The sequence below is a fragment of the Podospora pseudoanserina genome, chromosome 1, assembly GCF_035222485.1.
Source record: "Podospora pseudoanserina strain CBS 124.78 chromosome 1, whole genome shotgun sequence".
NCBI lineage: Eukaryota > Fungi > Ascomycota > Sordariomycetes > Sordariales > Podosporaceae > Podospora > Podospora pseudoanserina.
The window spans coordinates 1,888,432-1,915,097 of record NC_085920.1 but is presented as its reverse complement, the minus strand read 5'-3'; the positions used below and the strand labels follow the sequence as shown (position 1 = coordinate 1,915,097).

Sequence of the window (26,666 nt, the reverse complement as noted above, 5' to 3'; positions counted from 1 at the left end):
CAAGTGGCACGTTAAAAAATGGTTACAGTGTCATTCATCATAATGTGGCGCAATACTATGTAGTCTTTTTAAAGAGCTGTATAACCTCATGCAACAAGAAATCGCTCGCGAGACATGACGGGACTCTTCAGCAATGAAAAGCATTGCTCTTCTGACCATGGTCTTTCTGCCAGCCACGGCTATTGCGGTAGATATCCCCGCCCTCTACTACCTGTCTTACCTCACTGGTATTTGCTGATTTTCTACACAGACGGTCATGGCACCTTTCACGAAGATATCCGACGAGGACAGGCTACAGCTGACAGCCCATTTCTGGGTATTTTGGGCTCTGGCTGGCCCAGCCACACTGCTAGTTCTCGCAGTATGGGACCTTTGGACACAGCGAGCTGAAGTGAACGCGACAATGAACGAGAATCTTCAGAAGCTGGAGAAAACGGAGATCATGACCAAGCTTCGCTCACAAAAGGTGGAGGCGGGGAGGGCATTTCGAGAGAGGTTTGAGAGACTGAAGGGAATGGAAATGTGGAGGAAGCGCAACAGAAGTACACCGGGGGATGTGGAGCTCACCGGAGCGGTGGCAGCGACTGCAGGGTATGAAGACGGCAAGCAAGAGTCTTGAAGACGTAGGCACATCTTCTGTTCTTGGATATCATTCAGCGTTGAGCTTCTTAGATAGCATCTTGCCGTATTTACCCATGAGTTTTCTCCCCTATTGTACATGACTCTATTAAGCACCATCATCGGTATTGTTGCATTGATTCCTGTACGCCTAGTTATACGAACTACAGACTTTCACTACTAAAAGATGACACCTCCCAGTCCTGATCACGAATCATCACCGGTCTGCCATCTCTCCCTCCACTGTGCGCAATCTCCTTTGGCCTGACAGGCAGCCCTCCCGATACAGTACTGTTCCACTTATTCCAACTCTCGTCAGCAGCTTCTTGCAACCTGCTGTTGAATCTGCTCTCAAACTCCTTCCCCAACTTCAAAAACCTGATGGCATTTCTCCCCAGAATCCACGCCTTCTCTTCCCACTTCAAGAACTGATCTACACTCTCATCCTCAACAATCATCTTTCCTGCCATGGGCACCTCACCTAGCGGAAAAGGGTAGTCACTCCCAAGTAAAACCCTCCCCTTCCCACCCGGCCCCAACTTTGCAAGTATAAACGCCAACAAATCAGGATCATGCGTCAAAGAATCAAGATATATCCCTCCCTCCTCCTCACCTCCTTTCCCCCTAAAATAATCCTTCGGTGAAACCCCCGGCGAGTCCATAGCAACCAAGTCCGACCTACAACCATACCCCTTCTGCACCCTCCCCATCAAAGCAGGAAAAGCCCCACCCGCATGAGCAAAGCAAACCCTCAACCTCGGATACCGCCCCAACAACCCCGAGCACGTAACCGCCAACATGGCCAACGCCGTCTCAGAAGGCATACCAACAAGCCAACTCCCCCAGTATTTCCCCCACCGGGCCTTATTCTCCCTCGGCAGGGAATACCCCAAAGGGTGCACAAAAACAGGCACATCCAACTCCTCGCACTCCTTCCAGAACTCCTCCAGCCGCTCATCATCCAGCATCATGTTTTCCGTGATCGAAGTCCCGATTTGGATCCCCTTCATCCCTTTCATTCCTTTTATCCGTCTCAGCTCTTCCACTGCGGAGGTGGTATCCTGCAATGGCACAGTCCCCAACCCGGCGAACCGTTCAGGGTACCGCCGGCATATCTCCGCGATGTGATCATTCAACGTCCTGGCCAGAACAACCGCTGGCTCTAGCGGGGCGTCGTAGCAGAAGAGAACTGGGACGGTGGAGAGGACTTGGACGTCTACGCCTACGGCGTCCATCTCCTTGATGCGGACGGCGGGGTCGTAGCAGTTTGCTTGGACGCGGCGGAAGAAGTTTGGGCCGACAAACATGTCGATCTCCCCGGGCTTGGCGTCGGGGGAGAAGACGGGGCGGAAGGAGGGCCATTGGTAGGTGCTGTCTGATGGTGGGGTGAGGGAGGAGAGGTCTGGAAGGGATGGGGGCATGATGTGGGTGTGCATGTCTATTCTGAAGAGCTTCGAGGCCGGGCGGATTGTTGGCGTTGTTGGGGTGATTGGGGTGTCTGGGGAGGAAGACATGGAGGGGGAGGAGGAGCTGGAGCAGCAGTTGCAGTCTTGGATTGGTGGTGCCATGATGATTATGCTTGGTGGTGGTACTTGACGGTAATGATGCTGACGATCGTGATGTGAATATAAGTGACGATATGAAGGTTGTCAAAACATCGAGGAAGCGTTTACCAACCTAGAATAAGATGGGAATCGTAAAACTATATTGTGCTATATCAATGATCAATGAGAAACCTGCAAGTATATCAACGTGATGTCATGTTCCACCCCAAATCCAATCACGTTCACACACATGCAGCACCAGGCACAGGCTTGCAATTGTTTGTTTGTGGTGGTCGAAAATGCGGATGTCGGATGACGGATGGCGGAACGGATACGGCGCTGATTGGTCAATTGCCCAAGTCCGTCCTGTGCCCGGGAGAGATACCCGCGACAAGCCGACTGCGCTAATGCCGGCGAGCTTTGTTGCGGTAAACCGGTGAACTCTGAGCCTGTAGATCCAGGAAAACGCTTGGTCGTATCGATAGTCGCTTAGCATCCAGCTGACCATTGTGGAAGGTCCAAAGTCCAGCCGCTTTTCAGCTATCATCGTGGGCGCCACGTGCCCTGCGGCCATGGTGTTGATAGGGTCCTAGTAGGCGGGCAGATGCAGTGTTCTCACAACGGTGAACACGTCTCTGGAATGCTCGCCTCCTTCTCTTCCTGTTCCGCTGTTCTTCATTCCGCCGAAAGGAGTTCCAAGCTCTCGGACCAACCAGCAGTTGACCCAGACCAAACCAGCTTCGAGCTGCTCTCCAACACGTCTCATCCTTGCTCCGTCAGTCGTTAGTAGAATGGCTGCCAGTCCATATTCGCTATCATTCGCAAGCTGGATTGCCTCCTGTTCATTGTCAAAAGGAGTGATGGTCACCACGGGGCCGAATATCTCATCAATCTGAATCGCCGAATTCTTGGCCACATCCGTCAAGATAGTCGGTTCGATCCAGTATCCTTGGGCCTCATCCTCGTTCAAAGTTGGCGGAGCACCCCCAAGATGAAATGTCGCCTTTTGTTCCGCGGCCAACTCGAGATATCTCCTGATCTTGTCGCAATGCTGCAAGCTGGCAACCGCCCCGACAGTCTGCTTCAGCACGTATTTCTCCCTGACATAAGCCGTAAAGTCGCGGACAAAGTCGTTGTAAACAGACTTTTCAACATAAATCCGCGAGCCACAGAGGCAAATTTCTCCCTGGTTCTCAAAGGCAGCCATGGCAGCAACCCGGATGGTACGTTCGCGCACTGAAGGCACCATCGAGTCTTCAAAGACCAAAGTCGGGTTCTTGCCACCCAGCTCGAGGGAAAGATGCTTTCCTATCTGATGCGCAGTAAGGCGGCGGATAGCAATGCCGGTCTGAGTGCCTCCAGTGAATGATACGCCGTTGATCAACGGCGATGCCACCAGGGCGGCACCGGTTGTTGCTCCGTCGCCAAAGATGATATTGATGACTCCAGGTGGGACTCCGGCTTTTTGGAAGATATCACCCAGCACTGTAGCAGTTGTTAGCACAGCATATAAGTCGCGATTCAACGAATGAACTGACAGAAGGCCGTCATGCTCGTCACCTCGCTTGGCTTCGCAACAGCCGTACACCCAAAGGCGAGACAAGGTGCAATCTTCCAGGTGAGCAGATACAACGGCATGTTCCATGGTGAGATCAGGGCAAATACGCCGGCTGGTGAGCGATGTTCATAGGTAAGAGCAACTCCATCCACCATCCGCGCGGCTGTTTGCTCGTGGAGGATAAAGGTCGAAAAATATCTGCCCTCTTTGTCAGCCACCAAGAGAAAGAATACCGCCTAGCTTCTGTTGATCTCTTACGAGAAGTTGGATATGGCCCTATCAACCTCTACCCTAGCTCTATCCAGTGTCTTTCCCTGGTCGATGCTTTCCCATATCGCAAAGACTTCTTTGTTTTGCTGGAGCAGTTCGCTCACTTTCCAGAGAATGGCCGATCTCTCTGCACGGGCTGTTTTGCTCCATGATGGAAAAGCCGCCTTGGCGGCTTTGATGGCCGCCTCCACGGCATGGGGTTGAGTACACGGAAGCGTGTAGATGGGACGACCAGTCTTTGGCTCGAACGAGGTGATGTGTTGCGAGGAGCTGGTCAAGGAGTCAGGAGGAGCAATGTATTGGCCTCCAACAAAGTTCTGAAGTGAGAAGGGGCTGCTTGTGGAGTCTATAAGTGAGCTTGCCTCGTCGAGCGTAACGCAGCTCCACAGCTCACTCAACCGTCTGTCTGAGGTCGAGGACGACATATTTGTCGATACAAGAGCAACACTTCAAAACACTTTTAGCGATGGCACAACAAAGATTGGATTATCCAGGGGTAGAAATAGGACAATATGGTGCTCTGGTGAATATGTCACATGTATCGAGACAAGATTCTAGGCCAGGGATGTAGAGCAGCAGTAGTGTCGGCAAATCGCGGGTCGGGACGGAAGGCGGGTCAGGTAGGTCAAAACGGGATCCGGCGCTTGGCGCTTATCGAACGGGACCTCAGTGAGGGGCCGGAGGGGTTCTTGGCTTCGGTATAACAACGTCTGGTGTCAAGTATCACCAACTGGGCCTCAACTACCATATCCTGTCGACAAAAGACTACATCAAACGCAAAATGGCATCACCAAACGGAACAGGCTACTTGCTGCCAGCGACTGGAGCCCAGGGGCTGGCCAACTATCCTCATGCCCGCACCATCCCAAGTACGGCGCGAACAATATTCGTATCGGGTACCTCGAGTCGACGCGGGGACGGCACCTACGAAGGTTGCGAAACACAGGCCGACGGAACACATATTTTGGACTGCGGGACACAGACAGCAGCTGTTCTGAGGAACATCGAAACTATCATTCGCGGGGCCACGGACGGGAAATGTGGTCTTGAAAGTGTTGTGGACGCGACGGTCTTCTTGACGGATATTCGAAGCGATTACGCCGCCATGAACGCCGAGTGGAACAAAGTTTGGCCAGACCGCACCAAAGCACCAGCTCGGACTTGCGTTCAGGTTGCTGCGCTGCCCAACGAGAGGCTCAATGTTGAGATCAAGTGCCAAGCGGTCGTTTCGGAGTGAAGGGCATGGTCCAGATGGAAAGATGGAAAACTTCTTTGGACCACGAGATGTGATGAGGATGTGAGGTGGTCTGCAAAATTGATTGGGGGTTTGCAAGGGTTGGACTTGGCGGGAAGGGCGACCTTCCGTTTTCCGACAGTTATCAGTTGATCAAGCATCCCTCGCTGTACGGAGTATTTTTGTCAACTTGACTTTGGGCAGTGTCAAATCAGCAAAAAACTAATAGTTTTGATGGTATCGATGCGAATTGATGATCTGGGGATATATCTTTTGCTGGACTAGATCTTCAAATGCATATCAACGCTGGGTGTCGGAAGACATTCCGTTCTCATGTGATGTCACAATTCTGAGCACACATCGGCTCCTGAGCAGGGTGCCTCACCAACACCTAACACTTCCTGTTTGTATTACCTACCTTACCAAAAGGGATTCACACCTAGGTACCTTAGGGTGTCTCTAAACGGCATTTCTAACTTGATCCATTCACCGATTCTCAAAATCTTGGAGAATCTTCAACAGCCGTTGATGGCGAAAGCCACACGCGAGCACATCCTCTAGCGTGCCTTTATCGCCTCTTCTCACCGCCACCGTCCGACTGGATCACGTACTCCTGGGTCGAATTCCAAACGCGATACCTCTTTTCTTACCGACGCCATGGCAAACGGGTAGCTACGGTGGAAGACAGTGAGCGGATCGGAAGGTCACAGTGTTGATGTTACACGACGTGTAGTGGGGCAGGGAAACCTCAGATCGGCACTCACACGGTTCTAGCGTTCAATCCCACCATTGTCAACTCGAGGGCCTTCCAATTAGGAAGGTCGGATCAGCAGCCAGCGACATGGCCAATCACCCCGAAAGAGAACACACAAAATCCCAGACATGCTACGGTTGGAATTCCTTGCCATGGTTGCAATCTCCTATCAGGTTTCTCACCATCACCCCTCCTCATCCGCTTCCCCGGACGTTGCCCCGGCACTGACCCCAGCCATCGGTGACGTCCTTCCTCCGCGCCAGCCTGACTTAAGGCATTGGGTGCGCTACCTACTGTATTCCAATCAATGGCATGTTTTTGACATCTGCCTCACATTTGATCAACACCATACCCCATCCGCTCTTCCTGACCCAAACCCTCGGGTCTCATCGGCCGGCAACAAAAACGTGCAGGTGGCACAAAGGTTAAAAGGGTCTACATACAACCTTCAACCGCGCCGGATCAAAACTTATTTCCATAGATCTGGACAGCCTTCATGTGCCTATCTACGCCTGTCCAAGTCTCGTGAGCAGTCATCTTTGTTCTAGGCCATCCAACCTTCTCCCTGTCGACAACTCGACTTCCAGGCTGGGAGGATACACCAAAAATGAAATCGGAGCACGAAGGGTCGGTTGAAAGCGGCAGTGGCCCCGAGCTGCTAGACGGGCTTGTCTCGCTCGACAAGGACTCGCAACTTCAACGTGGGTTGAAAAGTAGACACATTCAGTTTTTGGCACTGGGTGGCGCGTAAGTATTGCCCAAATCTCCCTCTCTTCATCATGAATTACTGGCAGCTCACACGGACAACAGCATCGGAACAGGCCTTTTTGTTGGCTCTGGTGGAATTCTCGCGCTTGTCGGTCCACTGCCATTATGGCTGGGTTACCTGTCACAGATGTTTGTTGTGTGGTGTGTGATGAACGCCATTGCTGAGATGACTACCTATCTTCCGATGAGAGGAATCACGCTACCATATTTCACGAACCGGTATGTCGATAGCAGTTTGGCTTTTGCGGCCGGCTGGAACTATTGGTATGCGTATGCCATTCTGGTGGCAGCGGAAGCTTCAGCGGGAGCTATCCTGCTGGATTACTGGGACACTCCCGTTCATGCTGCTGTTTGGATCACGATCATCTTGATTGTCTGCCTGGCTCTCAACATCATTGCCGTTGAGGTGTTTGGCGAGGCCGAGTTTTGGTTTGCCAGCATCAAGCTGATCACCATCCTGGGTTTGATCATTACGGGAATTGTCATCATGGCCGGCGGAGCGCCCAACAGGGAAGCGATTGGGTTCGGGACTTGGAATGATCCTGGTGCCATCAAACCATATGTGGCAACGGGAAGTTGGGGCAACTTTTTGGCATACTGGACGGCATTTGTCAGAGCTGGGTTCAGTTTCATCACCTCCCCTGAGCTTATCGGTCTCGCGGCTGGTGAAACTGTTGCTCCTCGGCGGAACATTCCCAAGGCTGCTCGCCGCTTCTTGTACCGTCTGGCTATCTTCTACGGTGTCAGCAGTTTGATTCTCGGCTGTCTCGTCCGATCCGATCACCCGCGCCTTTTGTCCCCTGAGTCGAACGCCAACGCCTCTCCCTGGGTCATCGGTATTCAGGAAGCAGGCATTGGTGGCCTTAACCACGTCATTAATGCCGCCATTCTCACCTCTGCGTGGTCAGCCGGTAATGCTTTTCTTTACTCTGGATCACGTATCCTGTACTCCTTGGCGGCAACCGGCCAAGCACCACATATTTTCACCAGGACTACACGCAGAGGTGTTCCTTACGCCGCCGTCCTTGGGACGTGGTCGCTCGGGCTTCTGGCCTACCTCAACGTCTCCGAAAACGGCGCCACAGTATTCACCTGGTTCATGAACATCTCCACCATCTCAGGTTTCATCGCTTGGATCGTGGTTCTCATCACCTATCTCCGCTTCCGCTCGGCTCTGAAATTCCAGAGTCTACTAGACACACTACCATTTAAAACGATCGGGCAGCCATACCTCTCTTGGTTTGTGCTGGTTCTCATCTCGCTTCTTACCCTCACCAACGGATTTCAAGTGTTTGCCATCAAGGCGGCTGACGGGGGGTTCGACTACAAGAACTTTTTGGCGGCGTACATCACTATCCCGGCATTTTTGTTGTTATATGTGGGACACAAGATTGTGTACAGGACGCCCTTGGCGAAGCCATTGGCTGATATCGATGTGGTGACCGGCAAGAAGGAAATGGACGAGTGGTGTGAGGGCGATGTTAAGCCTGTGCCGAAGAACTGGTTGCAAAGGGTTTGGTTCTGGATTGCGTAGATGGATGTCTAAGATACCTTGGTTGGATATCCAGTAAATCAGTGTTTATCTTTGAATCATTCCACGATTATAAAATTGAACCTATCACCATGGTCGTCGGCGCCATCCGTGATGATACGGCAAACCCTAACCCCCACCTTGGCAGGGTTGAGGTCTTGGCCCTTCCATGTGGCTCCCTCCTCGGCATCTATTCGCGCATCTCACTGCCCCAATTTCCAGTTCTTTGCATGAGATGTTGGCGGGAACGAATAAAAATGCTCCGATATCTGTCGTGTCACAGTGGATGAGCGTCAGTCGGTGGAAGGGCGCCTTGGGCTCAGTTCACCCCACTAATTGGCCGCTCCAAGCATCTACGCAAACAAAGGATCAGGCCATGATCCCTCCCAACAACACTCCACGCAATCCACTCTTTCATTCCTCAGCTCACTGCAGGGACCAAGCTGTCGGAACCCAATATTGCCGTTTAGCTTATAAGCCTCCTGAAACCTCTTGACAGCTTTTGGAGCATCATCAACATCCTCTGTATCATCGACAGGCCTCAGAATCAACCCTCATCACTGTCCAGGACGGAAGCATCAAGTCTTGGCATTTGCAACCCACAACCACAACCCCTCTTTCGCTTCCAACGTTCCCCACGAGTGACGACCCGATCAGCTCCAACACTCTTCTCTTCACACACACACACACACACACAACACATTTAGCAACAGCAGTTACTAGACAGCACGTGGCACGCCACCTACACAACCGCCAAAATGCCTGCCTCCAATGCAGCCAACGTTAGAGTCAGTCTCCTTATCTCTGCTCATATCTGGGCCTTTCCAGAACTGACCAAGAGAACAGTCCATCAAGATCGTGATTGTCGGTGCCGGCTCCGTCGGTGTTACTACCGCCTATGCCCTCCTCCTATCAGGGCTCGCAGCCGAGATCGTTCTCATCGACATCGACACGAACCGCGCCCTGGGTGAGGCCATTGACATGAGCCACGCCGCCCACTATGCCCAGGCCCGCGTTCGTGTAGGTGACTCTTACGACGACTGCGCGGGAGCCACAGCCGTCATCGTCACAGCCGGCGTCAATCAAAAGCCAGGTCAGACCAGAATGGACCTTGTCAAGACCAACTACGGGTTGTTCAAGTCCATCATTCCCCAGATCGCCGCCGCCGCGCCAGATACGATTCTCATCATTGCGACCAACCCCGTTGATGTCCTCACACATGCCGCTCTCAAGTTGTCTGGTTTCCCGGTGGAGAGGGTGATTGGCTCCGGGACAGCCATGGACACGACCAGATTCAGACACGAGCTGGGCAAGCAGTTTGGCGTCAACCCGCGAAACGTGCACGCGGTGATTATTGGCGAGCATGGTGACAGTCAGCTGCCGGTTTGGTCCCTTGCTTCGATTGCGGGCATGAGGTTGAGGGACTATGCGGCGCAAAAGGGGATTCCGTACGACCAGGAGGTCATGGACGGTTGCTCCCAAAGGACGAAGGACGCGGCGTACGAGATTATCCAGCGCAAGGGCAAGACCAACTATGGTGTTGCTTCGGTGCTGGTCAGCATCTTGGAGCCGATCATCACTGATGGCGATGCCTTGGTGACGGTTTCGAGGGTGGGGACGTATGCTGGGGTGGATGATGTTGCGTTGAGCATGCCTTGCAAGCTGAACAGGGCGGGTGCTCACCAGGATGTGCCGCTGTTGCTGGATGAGAAGGAGAAGGAGCTGTTGAAGCAGTCGGCGGAGAGTATCAAGGAGGTGTTGAGGGCTTGCGAGTAAGGGGTTCATTTTTCCATCATGTTTTGTGTACGTTTAGCAGGCGGGTTTGGGTTGGGTTAGAGTTACTGGCAAGTGGGATCTGGTTCATTGGGCGTGGGAATGCCATCATGCCTTGATTTCATCAAATGAGAATAGATTTCAAACCTGTGTTCGGTGATTTGTTTGCCATTGACAGATTGTCTTGTTTGCTGATAAGGTTTGCAGCTCTTGAGTACCTCTGCTCTGGGACAGCCGTAACCATTGATTGTACCATGATAATGATCGGCAGGCAAGAGATAAGGGATGGCCACGTTTCCAACTTCAAGAGGAAACAGTTGAGAGCCTGCCATCCGATCTGATGACTCTGATGCATGTCTGCATGGCATGTTGATCAAAGGGCGGAAGGTACATTCATTACCTAGAAGCCACCAGGTCACCTCTTGCAATTGCCGATCAAGACACGATGTCACTCAAATTCTTCAGTTTAATAGATTCCCCATGACTCAATTCTTGCTCCACTAAGGGTGATACTACCTAAGTTCTGTTCTGCAGGTCAAGATTCAAGCGGTGGTGGTGCCTGCATGCAGGTCGGAACCAGGCAGGCTCTGGCCACTAGGCACCAGTCCGATCTGCCAGTGCTTGTCCGGGTCCGAGGGGGAAATACGGAAGCAGGTTGCGTGTTCTTCAGCTAGTGATTGAAGAAATGATTTTCTTGTGACGTGTCTGAGAAATGAGGCCCGATATGGTTAATGCCTCAGGTTGTTCTTTGTTGTTTGCATCACTTTTCAGACAGGGTGCAACCTGTTGAAGGAGGCTTTGGTGCAGTGACAATGCTTTATGAGTTGTGAGAGGGTGGGAGAGTGAAGAGATTGATGCAGCAATCGGATGCCACCCGGCAGGATTGATTGGGTCTCACTCATTTCCCGTGAAGCTCTCATGAGGCTTTTCATAATAGCTGTGGTTTTGGTGAATGAGTGCAAAGTTTCAACAACGCAAAAGCACCTACACAAGAAATACATTATCATCACATGAAAGACTAACTTTGCGGCAGGTCTAAAACATCATGAGAATAGAAACTTCATTGTTGCACCCTCATTTTGTTACGCGCCGTCTGGAACAATTTCCCTTCCATTGGGTCCACGTTGGTCTCAGCTCGCGCTTAGTGCCCTGTCATTCAAAGAGCCGCATCTCATCCATCATCCCAATGAAGCCATCACCCCTCGCCAGTTTCTTCATGTGGACATGAAACTTACCGTTGGCTCTTTTGAAGGACCCGTGCGCTTGTCTGGAGTAGTGTGGTTTAGTCGCCCTCGTAGTACAGCCCTATGGGAGAAGCATCGTCCCCGTCAATGACCCCACAGAACAAAAGCGCGCGCCTCAATGCGGCTCTGCACCAGGAAGTGGGATACGGAGTAGTTCCATGTCCCGTCATTGTGGCAGTGTTTATTTTGGGGGACAACAAGAAACTCTTTGTTGATATCGGCTCCAATCTCTCGGTACTGCAGGGTTTCACTTGTCCTCAGGCATCAACAACCAATGAAATCTTGACATGTCCATCGTGCAAATGCATTCAGAGGCTGAGCAAGTGGGGAAAACGCGGGGGGGTGAATCTGAGGACAGCACCGTTGTGCAGCCATAGCCGCCTGGCGGCCTCGGATAAGCGGCCGTTGGCCGGCTGGCAGATAAGTCCTGAATCCCTAGGGGGATAGTGGGATTTCACCTCGAGTTCTGCCTCGTGACACTGGGGAGTTCTGATTTGACGATGGTTGCCTGCGGAAAGCGCCGCTACCCCTCTTTTTCCTTATGACCTGCAGCGCGAGGATTTGGATGCCTCCACCTCTCACACCCCTCGTTCCGCCGGCTGAGCCATGACGGCGAGCTCCTGTTCTCCGCAATTGTGCATGCTGGGTCTCTCATCGGAGTGGTGGCTGTTGTGGCTGCATGATACATGCTTCCCAACATGACGTTCTCAGACGGCATTGTAACACCGTCCTCACCCCTTGTCTTCTTTTTTGCCTCCAGGCAGACGATTCCCTCAACATTATCCATCCAGAACGGTCTTGGTATATAGGGCCTTCGGGTCCCCGCAGGTGTGGAATTATTGTCATGAGCTTGTCACATTGTCACTCTGTGTTTCTTTGTTCAGCTTTGTGTTGGCCATATCATTGGCACGGTGGTCACTGACCAACAACGCATACTTACATACTTACATACATACACACACATACCAGCGGCCATATAATCCCCTGACGACCTCTCCCAACGTTGAACCTCTGTTCCTCGTCACCTTCCACTTGCACTTCCAAAGTTTCTGAGAAACACTCCAATTGTCTACGTTCTATCCATCTACAACCAGTTTACAAAGATCATCAACCACAATGCCGCATAACACGAGGTACCCCTCGCCGTCGTCGGCCTCGACAGGACGCTCACACCACAGCTCCTCTTCCACCTCATACCACTACAGCCCAGTCCAACAAACCGTCACCATCAACCGCCCAAACGTCCCCGATTTCCGCTTCTGCATGGAGCTCGGCCTCGTCCTCCGAAGCCGCACCCTCGACCACAAAGAGTCGGCCGGTCTCGAGAAAGAGCTCAGCCGGACCCTAACCAAGCAAAACATCCCCAACTCGGTCATCACCTCCTCATTAAAACAAACATCATCATCATCATCATCATCCTACGCCGTCCAGGTGTTGGACAGCCCCTCCTCCCGCGAATGGACCATCACCACCGAAGCCAGCATCCCCGACCACGCCAAAGACCACCGCTTCGGCATCAAGCTTGTGTCTCCCTTCATGAGGTTCACAGCGACCAAGCACGAGTCTTGGCTCAAAAAGATCTACACCCTCTTTCACGTCCTCGAGGCGAACTTTGAAGTCACGAGCTCCCACCAGTGCTTCACGCACATCCACATCGTCCCTGAGCGAGGGTACTGGACGTACGGGCAGCTGGAGTGCCTAGCCAAGTCCGCCCTCTATTTCGAATCCTGCCTTGACGAGCTTGTCCCGCCTTATCGGAGGAAGTCAGTCTGGGCCAAGAGCAATAGGTACAACGCCTATTTCGGCTCGGCAAAGAGCATGAGGCAGTGTTTTGACAAGTTTGACAAGGGGGGCAAGCTGGATATCAATGGGCTGGCTATGAGGATGAACTGGTGCTCTGCTAATTCTGCTACGGGGTTGTCGCTTTCGGAGGATGGGCAGGATTTCATGACGGATACGTACCGGTGGTCGTTCAACGGGCTTGTTGCGCAGGGGGGGGACGGGTGCGGAACTGTGGCTTTTAAGCAGCCGCCGGGCAGCACGAGCGCGGAGGATGCGGTTGGGTGGGTGATGCTTGTGGGGTGTTTTGCGAGGTTGGCGTGCGTGCTTGGGGAGACCATCAGGCCGGAGGATAAGCCGTTGATCAAGAGCTTGGGGGAGTGGTTGGTTTACGAGGCTAGCTGGTGCCAGCTGCCGAGGGTGAAGATCTTGAAGGATTTGCTGAGGCAGGCTATGCCTGAGATGAGGGAAGTAGCCGGGGGAAGTAAGGGGAAGGGGAAGGATGTGGAAGCTATTACTATTGATGAGGATTCGAGGTTGAGGGCGAAGCAAGGGGAGAGGGAGTTGGTGGGGGAGAAGTACTTGAGGATGTTGAAGCATATTCACTGATCCTCTTGATTTTCTTTTCTTTCTACAGGTTTCATTGTTTTCTCGCGGTTTTTTTTCTTTTGTTTTGGGTTGGGGGGAGGGGTTGGATTACAATATGCATAGCGTTTGGCAAGGCACTGGACAGAGGAAAATGGGCACAGAATTGGCTACTCCTGGAAAACTGGATATCAGCCTGGGATCTGGGGGGCTAAGGAAAGGCGTTACTGAGCACTAGGGGCAACAGCTTGATACCGTGGGACACAATTGAACTTTTGGGACAATTTTACCTAACATGACCTGAATGAACTGATCGCAGTGGTGACCATAAAGTGGTGCTCGCTAACCACCACGCTCGGTGTGACCTCCCATGATCGATTTTCCAACTCCTCACCTCCGACACCGGAGACATACCACTTCGGTGTGTGTGTGTGTGTGTGTGTGTATGTGTGCTTGTGGAACAAAAGAAAATGCGTCATTGGGTGGGCGGTGAAAAATACACGTGATTGTCAGGGTACCACACATTGCGCAGTTCCAGGTACACCTTTGGGTACAATGAGATAACCTGACAATTTTCCTTGATCATGACCTTGATTACCTTATCACTACTTCTACTCCAATGAGCCACACAAACACCTACTTGCCACCGGTGTTTTTGGATCTGTGCAGTAGAACGTTCAACGCATCGGTAACGTGAGACAGATGCTAATATCGCAAGAGATGTCAACCAGACAGGCAAACAGTCCATTTTACATCGGTGATGAAAGCCTGAGGACTGGAGTATGAGGCTGACTTTGCAGGCTTTGTGTACGACGAACAGGAGTTGGTCCGTTGATCTATCTGTCTTTAGAAAAAACCGGAACAATCGGCTGCGCCGTAGGTATAATCATGCATCTCTACCTTACCTATTCTCAGCTGCCCGCACTGCTCAAATGTGCAAAAAAACAGGATGTAGTATTATTGTTACACTTGACGGTCCCGAACTCCGACTTATGTCGGCCTTGTGTCATGGTGGTGTGTGGTGTTGTCCCGATGTTCTCTGCCTTATGCAGTGGAATGATCAAATCAATGGCGGGCTTTTCCGCGACACAAACATCAAGATGGAAATCGGCTTCTGGCACTTTTCAGGGCTGTCTTTGTACTCTCATGACATAGCGAGCACATGTAGACGGGTATGTACGGAGCCGAAATGGCCTGGCTTGGGTCTTGTCTCTGATTTTCAGGCTTGTTTTGGGATTTCTTTGCTTGTTTCACAGACGATTTTGAGTGGCAGAGATTTGCTGCAGGCCGGCTTGCTCTGCGTCCCTGGGGAAAACTGGCATGGTGAGGCTGTCGATGCTTATGCGATGTGCATGTTGATCTGGCCCATCTTTGACAGCTGTTCAAGCAAATTCGAGAGCGGGAAAGCCGGTTGGGCTGTTGAAAGTGCTGTTTGATGTAATGTAGGTAGCTGAGTGAATGAGGCGCGATGAAAATGCCGATCTTTCATTGTCAGGCTCGATACCCGATCCGACCTTGGGAGATTGGCGAGGCTTCATGATGCAAAAGTGCAGAAATATTTGGTGTAACTTGTGGAAGGGGCTAGAAGGTTAGCTGAGCCGGCTGAGTTCGGTTATTTCAATGATGACGGTGATGGTGATGTGATGATCTGGATGAAGCCACGGCTGCGCAGTTGCGTGGGCAATGGTCAAGTGTGTGCTTTGTCGGCCGACCGGTGGGCAGACAACTGGGCTGTTTAAGATGGCCGCGTGGAAGGTCTTACAAACACAAACACGAGGGAGCGTGGCGAATCTTTTGTACCTTTTCGTCTCTCCGGCTGTGGACAGCTGGGCAGAGCTGTGGTGTGTGTGTGCCTGTCCAATCTTTGAGCAATAAGGTGAAGGTGGGTGGTGTACCCGTGTAACCATTTCGCTGAGGTGAGTGAGATGAGTGAGATGAGGATGTGAGGAAGGATAAAATTAATCAAATCACATGGAACCATCATTGCAAAGATGCTCATTGAGTCAACTCCAAGCTCCATCATCCTCACCACTGAAGACTCTACGAAAGCAAGATAAACAGCAGGTTGGATGAGCTTCACTTGACCCTGGTATCATGCTCTCATGTGATAAATATTTTCTAACTCGTAATATCCTCAAGTGTGCTTATACGCTACTCATTAAGGACTCAAAGAATATATGAAAACCCATGAAAGCTGGCGTTTGGTCTCATGAATGTGAAATAGCTCTTCTCACTCAAAATCTGCACCAACACAAGGCGAGATCCAAACTTGTGTTTGGTTTCAAAGAGACCAACTAGGTATCTAGAGAGATCAGCCGCAAAGAGAAAAAAATAGGTAAACCATCACTTGACAACAAGATGAGGGATGATTCTTTACGTCATGATTCAAGGCGAGGAAAAGGAATAAATTTGCACCAAATGATGTACACAAGGGCAAATGAAAGGGTAAACTCGAACGACTCTCTTTCATGGAATAATTTTTTTAACAGAATGCGATACACTTCACCTAGGAATGTTGCTGAGAAATGAATCAAAGAAGTCGAAAGAAGTCGCTCCTTCACTGGACGGCTGTCTTCGGTACAAAACCAATCGGTTCCCACCAGCATCGTAAAAAAACCGATCGATCTCTGTTTGTGTTGGGCAGCGGAGTCCTTCCGAGGAGTCATCTAATTTCTGTCTCATTTGCTGAAGGCAAGGAGCAAAGGCGGGATGGCCCTCAACGCGAGGTTTCCAACCTTTGCTACTCCAGTGCTCTTTCCCTTAATAACCCGGCGACGGTTAACCTTGAACCCACTTACATCATGGAAAGGCCTACTCACTCATCGGATATCAAGCGAGCCGCAGCTATGCTGCCACCTGAGGGAGGTAGGTGCTTGAGCTTAGGCTCACCAGGAGAGCTTGCGTCTGCAAGTCGCCGTGAAAGCCCGGATCCATCCAATCGTGGTGATATGAAAAACTAGGAAATTCTCAACAAGCCAAGAGGACGTTGGCTGATAAGGTGACTGCAATGCATGTGCGATCCCATGGACCAGGGTCATGTGCGGAAAGCAGCTTCTTGGTTCCCCGTCGACGGGATAACGGGATGCTGTGGACCAGATCCAAGACTAGAAGATGAGGGAATTTCCAGGCGGTGTCGACGAGGCCCAGCTAGCTCTGACTTGTCATTGTGAAGATTGGCTCGGCTGTCTTTCAGAACGATCACAGGCATGACTTGACAACAACCTTATTATTTACTCATACAAGCTGTTGATAGCTGAATACCGTTACCATGTACATGTCATCAACATCCAGCAGCTGGCTGCCAATATCTCTACCAATAACCGAGGCAATATAGTGTCCCTCGGTGTGCACATCATCACCACCTGCATGAGAACCGATCGGAAGAGCCTCATTCATTTGGCCAACACGTGGCTGATATTATCACACCGTACACTCCAAGATTCCAAGAAAAACCTTAGCAAAGTTCTGTCAGCACACAAAATTCCCCAAAGCGGCCTGACAGATGTCAAAAACCCTGGTTCTACCAAGCAAGCCACGATGAAGAGAGTTAGCTGGGCCGAGATTGGCACTACCGGTAAGGTCTAGGCTGGGTTTTGGTGCATGGCTGATTGGGTCCGTGGTGTGCTGTAAAGGCCTGCTAGAAGCTATATCGACGGGCCGTTATAGAGCAGAGCAGAGCTTTTCAAGCACGGAACCGCAATGCAGGACGCCGAGAGCGTTCAGCGGGCCGCCCTGCCTGTAATTTACCAGCAGTTATTTTAAGATCGCACCCATGCTCGCCGACCACAAGCGACTCCGGCTCGGTTGACTCTCTGAAGGTGTGGCCGGTTAGGTGGTGTCGATGCTACGCTGGTGCGCTAGCCCCGCGAAAATCTTGGACTATTGAAGGGCGAATTCCAGGATTGTTGCAACGCACTGACGGGACATCGCTGTCGCAGGAACTCGGAGCCCAATCGCTGGACACCGGAATGGACGATAGAACCATGGGTTGGGGTGGTGAAATTGGCAAAACCATCAGCTCACCGGGGGATGGGTGGGCTTGTTGATGGATGGATTTGGAAGGCTTTAGGGAATACATGGCTTTTGAACCACCAACCATCCACCACCTCTTCATCCAGTCTGCACACACTTCCGGGTACGGCAGATCGTTTTTGTGTTGCGTGTCGTGATCCTGATCCCCTCTTCCTGTTCGCTCATTCCAGGACCGACCGGACCGTGACACCTTTCTTTTCTCGCCAGACAGACCCTGACTGCCGCTCATTTTGGGTTTGGTTGCCCACCCCCAACACACGCTCGCTAAACCGCCATCTCAAACTGAAGAGCCTTCAGCTCATCTCGATCCTTTGTTCCCCGGGAAATCTCGTCACCGTACAAAAGACAGCTTACCCCGGATTGCCCGCTCTCTTTTGACGGATTGCCCTGCTCAGGATCGACAGTAACCTCAACTTAAGACCAGTCATCAACCACCATCCCAGCCACAACCCCGTACCCTCCGGTAGTGAGAGCTGCTGCGCCATCAAGATGCGGCACTCGGTATTTTCTCTGCTCCTGGGAGCCATCTCCCTGATCACCACAACAGGCGTCACAGGACTCGAGTTCACCGTGTCACTAGAAGAGAACGGCAAAGCTGCTGATGCTTCCAAGCTTCAGTTCGTCAAGATTCCCCCGTTGAAGCACCGGAGACGTGGACACCGCAACACAACCGTCGCCACAGGCCAGCATGTGACCGCCAAGAGAGGGAACAACGACATCAGTTATAGTGACAACTGGTGTGGTGCCTCCTCGCGATCAAACGATGCGGACCCCATCCGCAATGTGTTTGGGTATTTCACTGTCCCTGACTTGAAGCTACGAGCTGGTATCCCTCCGCCTCAATATGCGGCGGCCTGGATCGGTATCGACGGAGCCAAGTGCAACCAGACCTTGTTGCAAGCTGGAGTCACTACCGTGGTAAGTTGTTGCATCGTTTCTTTGACATGAAGAGAATCAGTTGCTGACATATTTGGTGGGGGGGGGGAAAAGGTCAACTCCAACGGTGGACAGAGTGCATCGGCTTGGTGGGAGTGGTATCCAGGTGCTGCGTACACTATCGCCAACCTCCCAGTCAAGCCAGGGGACTGGATGTCCGTCAACATCACAGCCCACGATGCGACCAGCGGGAGGATGTAAGTCTAGCAGCAGCTCTTTCTCCAACAGAAAGCAAAGTGCTAACCAGGTTGTGGCTACTGAAGAATTGTAACAAACGCTCAGCGCGGCTACTCAATGACGCTCAATTTGACCAGCGGGCCCAAGCTGTGCCGGTGGGATGTTGAGTGGATTCTGGAGGACTTCTACGAGGCCGAAACGAACAAGCAGGTTCCCTTTGCCAGCTTCCAGGACCTGTGGTTTCTTGATACCGAGGCGACGACAGTGCGTGGGAAGAATGTTGGGATCGATGGAGCGGCCATGGTGCATCTGATGAACCCGCAAGGAAAGGTTCTCTGCCAGGCCGAAAAGTACGACAACGCTAATTTCGTCATTACTTCGCATTAATTCATGGTCGGGGAGCTCTGGGGGAAAAAAAATGGCGGTAGTTTCTTTTTCACTTCGTACTGCCCAAGGGTTTAGCAAGCGGTCTTTGTTTTTTTCTGATTTTTACAGAGTGTCCATCAATGGAGGAGAAGAATCGAGGTGCATTTTGTCTTCTTCCTCGTGTCGTGATCTGTCTGCAATGCAGCTCGCAAAGCCGTTGGGTCCTTGGGGTCTCTTGGCGTGCTGCTTGCTCTAGTCAGAGATGGCTTTTGCTGAAACAGAGCATGGATTTCTGCCAGTTTGGCTTCTGACTCGGCACGGAAACCCTTCCCCAAGCCCGGGCCAATCGTTGCCAAGGCGGTGCCCAATCCAGGGATACTCCTGTACCTGATCTGGTGGCGCTGTTTCTGCAGGGACTAGATAGGCATCTCGAACCACGACGAAGTGGTTCACGGCAAAAGAGCCGCATGATGATTGTCTAGAATCTCGATTGGTGGGTTCTGGGCTGCCATTGACGGCTTTTATTCCGCCCCAACTGTATCGCTTCTGGCTCGTCTCAATCACCTAGCTAACCTGGTGCCTCATGCCACATTTTGCTGGTCCCGTCCACCAAAAGCCATGGCACCGGCGCCATGGAAGTTCGAGTCATGGAGCAAAAGCCATTGGGCAGCAAAAGCCAATTTCTCATCACTGTCACAGCTTGTGCTGGTGGATCTCGATGAAATCGATGATATAAGCAAATTCCACCCTCAAACCCAGCTTTGTTGCTTCTGTCGGGCGGTGCGCATCATTTCAGTTTTATGTCCGCGTAGGGCTCTCCGTGGATTCCCGGAGGCGAATATCGGGCGATTGTTCGGCTCCACGGCCAAGCAGCAGACACCGGCGGAAAGTAACCACCAACACGTCATCGGACCTTGGACTGTGAGTCGGTAGCATCGGCCCGGCCCACTGAAGTGGCGGGAGAAAAATGCACTGTTCGAGATACGAGCGCCGGTGGTGTTAGCTGCATAAAGAGGAAACGCTTGCCTAACACTGTACATACCGCGGGCTCGCACAGAGCATCGCTGTTTGCGCTGAGAATCGCCCTCTTTATAGGGGACCCTGCTGTCCGAACCACACCGTCCCAACAAGCCCCTCTCAGGATCTGAAGATCCCAAGGTCCCAAGCACATCCAGACAGCGTGCCCGGTGGAGCTACCAGGAGCTCTGGAAGAATGGATCAATCGCATCCATGGTAGCCAAGAAGCTTCGCAACGATAACTCGGCTCCACCATATGTGTCTCCTGTCCTCTCAGGCAGCTCCTCCCCTTCGGCCAAGTCGGCTTTCTTTGAGTTTGCAAGGTTTTCAATGTGTAATGTAATGTAAAGGACTGCAGCCACGGCCTCCACAGCATCAGCATGGTTTCTGGCAGGGGAGTGATGCAAATTTATTCGCCTGGAAGGTCCAAAGAGACAAGTCATCCCGTCCCCGTCTCTCGCCCCAGGTTTGTTTTGAAGATCATCTCAGAACTCCTGCCGGCTCTTTGTTTCGAGCTTTCGATAATCAGTTTGGGTCTTCCTTTCCAACCTCATCCTGAAGACTCTCTCACCACATAGCTTCCGCGATCGACACTTCCAGGAAGCGAGGCGGATACCTGCCTACAGATCCCGCTTCCTTCCTTCGGAAGCTGTACCGGTGACCCCTGAAACGCAAACCGTCAAGCGCTCTCGACATTCGTCCTTGCCGCGATTGTTTCTATTACACACGTCATTCTGGCTAGAATCGGAACATAACAGCTCAACCTAGGTTGGGGCTTCGTCACTCGTTTTTCTCCCGTTGCCAACAACTCTGCCAACACTTCAACTCACCCCATCTTTGTTTGAGAGACTGTCGTTCTCTGATACAGTACCATCTCAGGCCCGAGACAGCCAGTTTCCATCTAACCGCCAACCACAAGACTTTGAAAGGCAAGTCTGAAAAGAAGCCATATAGTCACCATGTCGGCACCACGCCCACCCGAAGATCCCACGAAGCCGGGTGACGACAGCCAGGAGAACCCGCAGTCACCACCTCCTGAGCAACCCGCCAAAAACACACAGTCATCATCCAACAAGGGAAAGGAGAAGAAGAAGGTGGGATTTACAAGCGAGATCACGGCTGGTCCATCTCACTCTGGGTACTATTACGGAACCCCTACCCCCACCGATCAAGAAACAGAGGCTCGGGATTACTTCTCCCTTTCACCCTCACCGAGTCCAAGCCCGACCGATGGCCACAATGCCAATCGAGACTCTGTTAACAGGGAGCAGCTCGCTGCCGCCCTGGCTGAGATCTTGAAGCCCGAGCACCTGAGTGGTCCAGTACCCCCGAGCAAGCCCCGCCCGGTCCTCCGGAAGTCGACCCCACTTCTGGCCGTTCCCGAATCACCCGCTACACAGCATCAGTCCGAGATCGAAGCCAAGAACCGGGCTGATCGGCTTGCTTATTCGGTGGGCACCGGTTCAGCCCCGCCGTCTGGAAGGAGCTCTGCTGAACTTACCGAGTTGGAAGAGGAGGCTTCTCGAGATCGTGAGGGCTTATTGGGGAGTTCGGACACTGCACAGACGCATGACTTCGCTTTGCCTGCCAATGACGACTCCCTCAGGTATCGAAGAAACGCCCATCAAGAGGCGGACAGGCTTATTCGCACCCACACCCGGCGCAAAAGCCCACTCATGCACTCATTCACTCCATGGTCAGGGACAGCTACCCCTGTTGATCACGATGTTGAGTACATCCCCCGCCCGGACAAGTACAAGGGTGGCATCTTGGGAACGCTTCTTAAGCTGTACGGCACAGATGAGAAAAATGGCTCGGCCTCGGCGTCGACGTCGACCGCCGACCTCCTAATCCCCAGCCTCCCCAGCACACCCAGTCGAACTCCAAACCGCACGCCTTCTAGCACTCCGCCTACGTCTCGGCCTACGACTCCCGATCCCGACAAGGGGCGCCGATCCAAGAAGAGACAGTCCACCAGCACTCTGGCTGGGCTGATGGAGTCCTCTTTCATGATTGCCGCCCCCGGAACCAACAAGGACATCCAAAATGCCGTCTCAGAGAAGATCAAGTTGGAGAAAGAACGGTACAAGAAGACGGCAAAGTCGAAGAAGAAGGTCGACGAATACAAGATCAAGATCCACATCGCCGAAATCATCAATCGACATCGCTACCTGATCAAGCTCTGCAACGCCTTGATGATCTATGGCGCGCCAACCCATCGTCTCGAGGCTTACATGGCCATGTCTGCTCGCGTTCTTGGCATCGAAGGCCAGTTTCTGTATCTGCCTGGCATCATGTTGATTTCTTTCGACGACAGTCAGACGCACACTACCGAGGTCAAGATCATCAAGGCTAATCAGGGCTTGGACTTTGGTCGCCTGCGCGATGTCCACGAGATCTACAAGGAGGTTGTCCATGATCGAATCGGAGTCGATGAGGCTACTACCCGACTCGACGAGGTGAACAAGCGTAACGAGAAGTTCCCCATCTGGTTCCGGATTCTGCTCTCTGGGGTAGCGTCAGCAGCAGTGGCTCCTTTCGGTTTCGAGGGCCGGTACATCGACTTGCCCATTTGCTTCATCCTCGGCTGCGTGGTTGGTTTCCTCCAGCTCTACCTGGCGCCATCCAATGAGCTCTATGCCAATGTCTTCGAAATCACGGCAGCTATTCTGACTTCGTGCTTGGCTCGAGCCTTTGGTTCGATCAGAGGTGGAACGCTCTTCTGCTTCTCCTCCCTTGCCCAGGCCTCGATTGCTCTGATTCTCCCTGGTTACATGATCCTCTGCGCAAGTCTGGAGCTCCAAAACCACCAGATGATCTCGGGTTCTGTTCGAATGGTGTACGCGCTCATCTACACGCTCTTCCTAGGCTACGGTATAACCATAGGGTCCGTTATCTATGGCTACATGGACGAGAATGCCTCGAGCGCCATTCACTGCTCAGTTGGCGAGGAGTGGTACCTCCAACGACCGTCCCCCGATTATTACGTTTTGTTTGTCATTCCCTTCACGCTTTGCCTGTGTGCGATCAATCAAGCGAAGTGGAAGCAAACACCTGGTATGTTTTCTCCTGTTTTTCTTCTGCAAAGTCCGCAATACTAATACCGACTGTTTTCAACAGTCCAAGTGATCATCTCGGTCGCCGGTTACCTCGTCAACAATTACTCTTCCCGCTTCTTCAAAGGCAATTCGGTTGTTTCCAGTTCGCTCGGTGCTCTGACCATTGGTGTCCTTGCCAACCTTTACTCTCGCCTTGGACGATACTTTGAGAACTACATGCTCGATGTCTGGGAGAGGACGATCCAACCGCGCTGGAGCCGCTTTCGGAGACGTGTCAAGAGAGGACCTTATCCGTCCCCGTATTACCAATCATCGACAGCCATGGATTCAGATGAGTCTGATCCCAAAGCCGCTGCAGAGCGAGAGAAGGAGCGAGACCTCGAGAACGGACCCCCGACTTTGTCCACCGAGGGCATCACAGCCGGTATTACCAAGCATGCTCGCAAAGTTGGGTACGGTCTTGCCGCGGCGGCCATGTTGCCTGCCATCTTTGTCCAAGTGCCCGGAGGCCTGGCCGTGAACGGGTCTTTGTTGAGCGGCGTTGCTAGCGCCAACCAGATTGTTCGTAACGAGACAATTTTGGCGAACGGGACTGTTGTCAACGGAACGTTTACGACAACGGAAGAGGTGGCGGATTTGAACAGCACTGCTTTCAACGTGCTGTTCAGCGTTATTCAGGTTGCGATCAACATCTCTGTAGGGTTGAGTTTGAGTGCGTTGCTGGTTTATCCTTTCGGAAAGCGGAGAAGTGGATTGTTCAGTTTCTAAGGCGGTGTTGATAAGGGGAGGGGGATGACATGCGCAGGTTTTGGGGGCAGGTCAAAAGCATTGTTTTTTCCTCTGGGACCATTTTGGGACTCGTATACGACATGAACAGGCGTTTGGAGCCTTTATCTTCGGTATCATTTATTGAGAAGGGAAGACCAGGCAAAGGCGTTTTTTGGGGGGCTTCTGAGCATTTACATTGGGAGGCATATGATATAAAGACAAACAACCTGACATTGACGAGTCGTCATGAGGGAGATAAGTAGATATAATAGTCGTAATGTGTGTGTTAGATGGGTGGGAGGAAGAAAAATACAAAAACATCATCATTGTTATCGTAACGCGGAATGAAACAAACAAGGGGGTATATGCGTGTGTGTGACTTCATCAAAAAGAGACCCCATCCCAACGACATTCTCCTCTGTTCCTTCAGCCCCGGTAAAACGGCCTAATCCTGACCTTCTTTCTCAACCTCCTCACCGCCACACCTAGCTCATCCTCTTGGCCCATCATTTCCTCCTCTTCGTCGAAAAGCCTCCTATCACTCTTACACCCCTCCTTTCCGTCCGGCATCTCCCCCCGCTGAAAATACCTCCTCACCCACCCAGCAGTACACCTACTCCCCGCCGCAAGACTAGTATGCCCATACCCCTCCTCTTGAACCAGCACCCTCGAACCGGGGAAAGCCCGCGAGTTATTCCTCGCCGAGACCAAAGGCGTAACATTATCAGCATCGTTATTGACAAACAGTATCGGAAACGCCGTTTTGACACCCTGCGACCAGCTAAAGTCCGGGGAGAGCTCCCACTTTGGCCGGACCGTCCTCCCGATGCAGGAAAGCCGGAATTCAGACTGGACCGCGCCGGCGGAGTAGGAGATGTTTTGGAGGATGAGGGCGTACGCCGCGAATTCGGAAGGGGTTAGAGGGTGGTGGGAGGCGTCGGAGCACATTATTGCTGGGAAGGCGTCTGGTGTTCCTTCGCTTGGGGAGGGGAGCGGGGTGGATGGGGGGAGGGACTCGGAAAGGCATAACGGGGTGGAGGGGGAGGTGTTGTTGGCTGGGGAGGTGTAGGCGAGGTAGGGGAGGCCGTTGCGAGACTCGAGGGCGGAGAGGACGGGGGCGATGAGGGGGAAGCGGAGGTGGGGTTGGTAGAGGGCTGTGGAGAGGAGGTGGAGGATTCTGGAGTAGGTTATTATCTCTGGGGGTTGTTGGGAAAAGCTGAGGTTGGAAGGCGGGGGGGTGACCAGGATGGGGGATTCGCGGAGGGAGGTGAGGAGGGAGAAGAGCCGGGATTTTGTTTGGGAGGGGGTGGGGGAGTAAAAGGGGCAGCGGAGGGGGCCGACGCGGTGGCAGTGGGTGAAGAAGGCTTCCATTACTGCGTCGGTGTCGTGGAGAAAGTTGATGTAGCCTCCTTGGTACCATTCGACATAGTCAACGTTGCCTTGAACAAGGTCAGTATTGGGCTGGTGATAGGAGAGTGTGAGGGAGGCATACCGTCGTTGACCATTCTTTCTATTCTGTGAGGCCACAGGGCGGCAAAGGTACCGCCGAGAACGGTTCCGTAACTAAACCCCCAGTACTTGAGCTTCTCTTCCCCCATCTGTTCCAGTATCTCGAGCATGTCCCTGGCATGATACACGGTGCTGCTATGCCTGAGGATCCCATCCTCCCCTGCCAAGTCAGGATTGTTCTCACAAACTTGACTGAAAGCCTGCGCGCGAGCATACGCATCATACACCACCCCCGGATGAGCATCCACCGTCCCGAGCACACTGTTCTGCAGATCCCACACCCCTCTATCCTGCTGCTGACTCCAGCATTCGATCCTGGGGACAGAGTTCCCTACCCCTCTAGGATCGAACGAAACAAGATCGTACTGTTCCTTGCCCAGTATAGCTTGCAGCTCTCTGCCATGATCCAGCATTGACCAAATGCCCGATCCCCCCGGCCCCCCAGGGTTGAAGAACACCGGCCCTCGATAATCCGTCTTATTCTTTGACGCGGACGTTGCTACTGCGCGAAGTCTAATGATAGCAAGCACAACTCTGGCCGAGTCCGACGGAGACTGCCAGTCCATCGGCACATCCAGACGCGCACAGTCATGGTCGGGAGAGTAACACTGATGCCAAGTCAGAGTTGGACTTGGTGTGATATCAGCCCAGCGGAAAGTAGGCGGCGGTTCAGTAGGCTTTCCATCGCTGCCGTTGGTGTTGCTCTTCCAAAACGGCCACAAGAAATCATTAAACGACCCATGTAGTTGTAGCAACACAACAAGCCCCAGTACCAAGCCCGCCATGCAGGCACCCGTCAGGAAGCCGCGCAGGTGTTGATGCCGTGGGAGTAGTGTTCGCGATACCGATAAGGCCCAGTGGGTGCTCCAAGGGTAGCCCCTGAAAGCCCCTGAAGCTTTAACGCCCATCGTCATCGTCGTGTAAGAGCAGACCCTGATCGTTCCATTCCTTCTAGCGATTCAGAGATAGGGAAGATGGGAAATCAGAGGTGGGCAAGGCCCTCCTCATGCTCCCCAAAAGATAAGTGACTGACTGCCCCTCCTCTGCTGCATGCTGCAGGAATCCCCAGAGGGTCAGTCAGAACCCTGTGGGAGCAGCCTGCAGGGCTGCATGACGACCCGCAGATCGTGTTCCACAAGGAAGG

At 52.5% G+C, this 26,666-nt stretch overlaps 9 protein-coding genes across 9 annotated transcripts; 6 read left to right on the top strand and 3 right to left on the bottom strand.

The window, feature by feature from the left end:
- Positions 1-782: 782 nt before the first annotated feature.
- Positions 783-2,186, bottom strand: QC764_105430 (uncharacterized protein; the record flags this gene model as incomplete). The annotated part of the gene is made up of 1 exon (XM_062941782.1): positions 783-2,186. One exon carries the CDS (start codon positions 2,184-2,186, stop codon positions 783-785), a length of 1,404 nt encoding a protein of 467 aa, XP_062804672.1.
- Positions 2,187-2,751: 565 nt separating this feature from the next.
- On the bottom strand, positions 2,752-5,482 carry QC764_105420 (uncharacterized protein; the record flags this gene model as incomplete). The annotated part of the gene is made up of 3 exons (XM_062941781.1): positions 3,979-5,482; positions 3,701-3,918; positions 2,752-3,647 (listed from the first exon to the last, which is right to left on the bottom strand). Exons 1-3 carry the CDS (start codon positions 4,413-4,415, stop codon positions 2,752-2,754), a joined length of 1,551 nt encoding a protein of 516 aa, XP_062804670.1. The 5' UTR covers positions 4,416-5,482.
- Positions 4,772-5,227, top strand: QC764_105410 (uncharacterized protein; the record flags this gene model as incomplete). Its single annotated transcript, XM_062941780.1, has 1 exon — positions 4,772-5,227. One exon carries the CDS (start codon positions 4,772-4,774, stop codon positions 5,225-5,227), a length of 456 nt encoding a protein of 151 aa, XP_062804671.1.
- A 1,103-nt stretch (positions 5,483-6,585) lies between the features above and the next one.
- Positions 6,586-8,280, top strand: QC764_105400 (uncharacterized protein; the record flags this gene model as incomplete). The annotated part of the gene is made up of 2 exons (XM_062941779.1): positions 6,586-6,725; positions 6,789-8,280. 2 exons carry the CDS (start codon positions 6,586-6,588, stop codon positions 8,278-8,280), a joined length of 1,632 nt encoding a protein of 543 aa, XP_062804669.1.
- A 755-nt stretch (positions 8,281-9,035) lies between these two features.
- QC764_105390 (uncharacterized protein) lies at positions 9,036-10,264 on the top strand (the record flags this gene model as incomplete). Its single annotated transcript, XM_062941778.1, has 2 exons — positions 9,036-9,065; positions 9,124-10,264. The coding sequence occupies 2 exons, from the start codon at positions 9,036-9,038 to the stop codon at positions 10,051-10,053; spliced, it is 960 nt and encodes a 319-aa protein (XP_062804668.1). The 3' UTR covers positions 10,054-10,264.
- A 2,146-nt stretch (positions 10,265-12,410) lies between these two features.
- QC764_105380 (uncharacterized protein) lies at positions 12,411-13,682 on the top strand (the record flags this gene model as incomplete). The annotated part of the gene is made up of 1 exon (XM_062941777.1): positions 12,411-13,682. One exon carries the CDS (start codon positions 12,411-12,413, stop codon positions 13,680-13,682), a length of 1,272 nt encoding a protein of 423 aa, XP_062804667.1.
- Positions 13,683-17,300: 3,618 nt separating this feature from the next.
- Positions 17,301-19,190, top strand: QC764_105370 (uncharacterized protein; the record flags this gene model as incomplete). The annotated part of the gene is made up of 3 exons (XM_062941776.1): positions 17,301-18,608; positions 18,681-18,823; positions 18,890-19,190. Exons 1-3 carry the CDS (start codon positions 18,180-18,182, stop codon positions 19,188-19,190), a joined length of 873 nt encoding a protein of 290 aa, XP_062804666.1. The 5' UTR covers positions 17,301-18,179.
- Positions 19,191-21,145: 1,955 nt separating this feature from the next.
- Positions 21,146-24,342, top strand: QC764_105360 (uncharacterized protein; the record flags this gene model as incomplete). Its single annotated transcript, XM_062941775.1, has 2 exons — positions 21,146-23,243; positions 23,307-24,342. 2 exons carry the CDS (start codon positions 21,146-21,148, stop codon positions 24,011-24,013), a joined length of 2,805 nt encoding a protein of 934 aa, XP_062804665.1. The 3' UTR covers positions 24,014-24,342.
- On the bottom strand, positions 24,144-26,436 carry QC764_105340 (uncharacterized protein; the record flags this gene model as incomplete). Its single annotated transcript, XM_062941774.1, has 2 exons — positions 24,144-25,452; positions 25,506-26,436. The coding sequence occupies 2 exons, from the start codon at positions 26,434-26,436 to the stop codon at positions 24,440-24,442; spliced, it is 1,944 nt and encodes a 647-aa protein (XP_062804664.1). The 3' UTR covers positions 24,144-24,439.
- Positions 26,437-26,666: the final 230 nt, after the last annotated feature.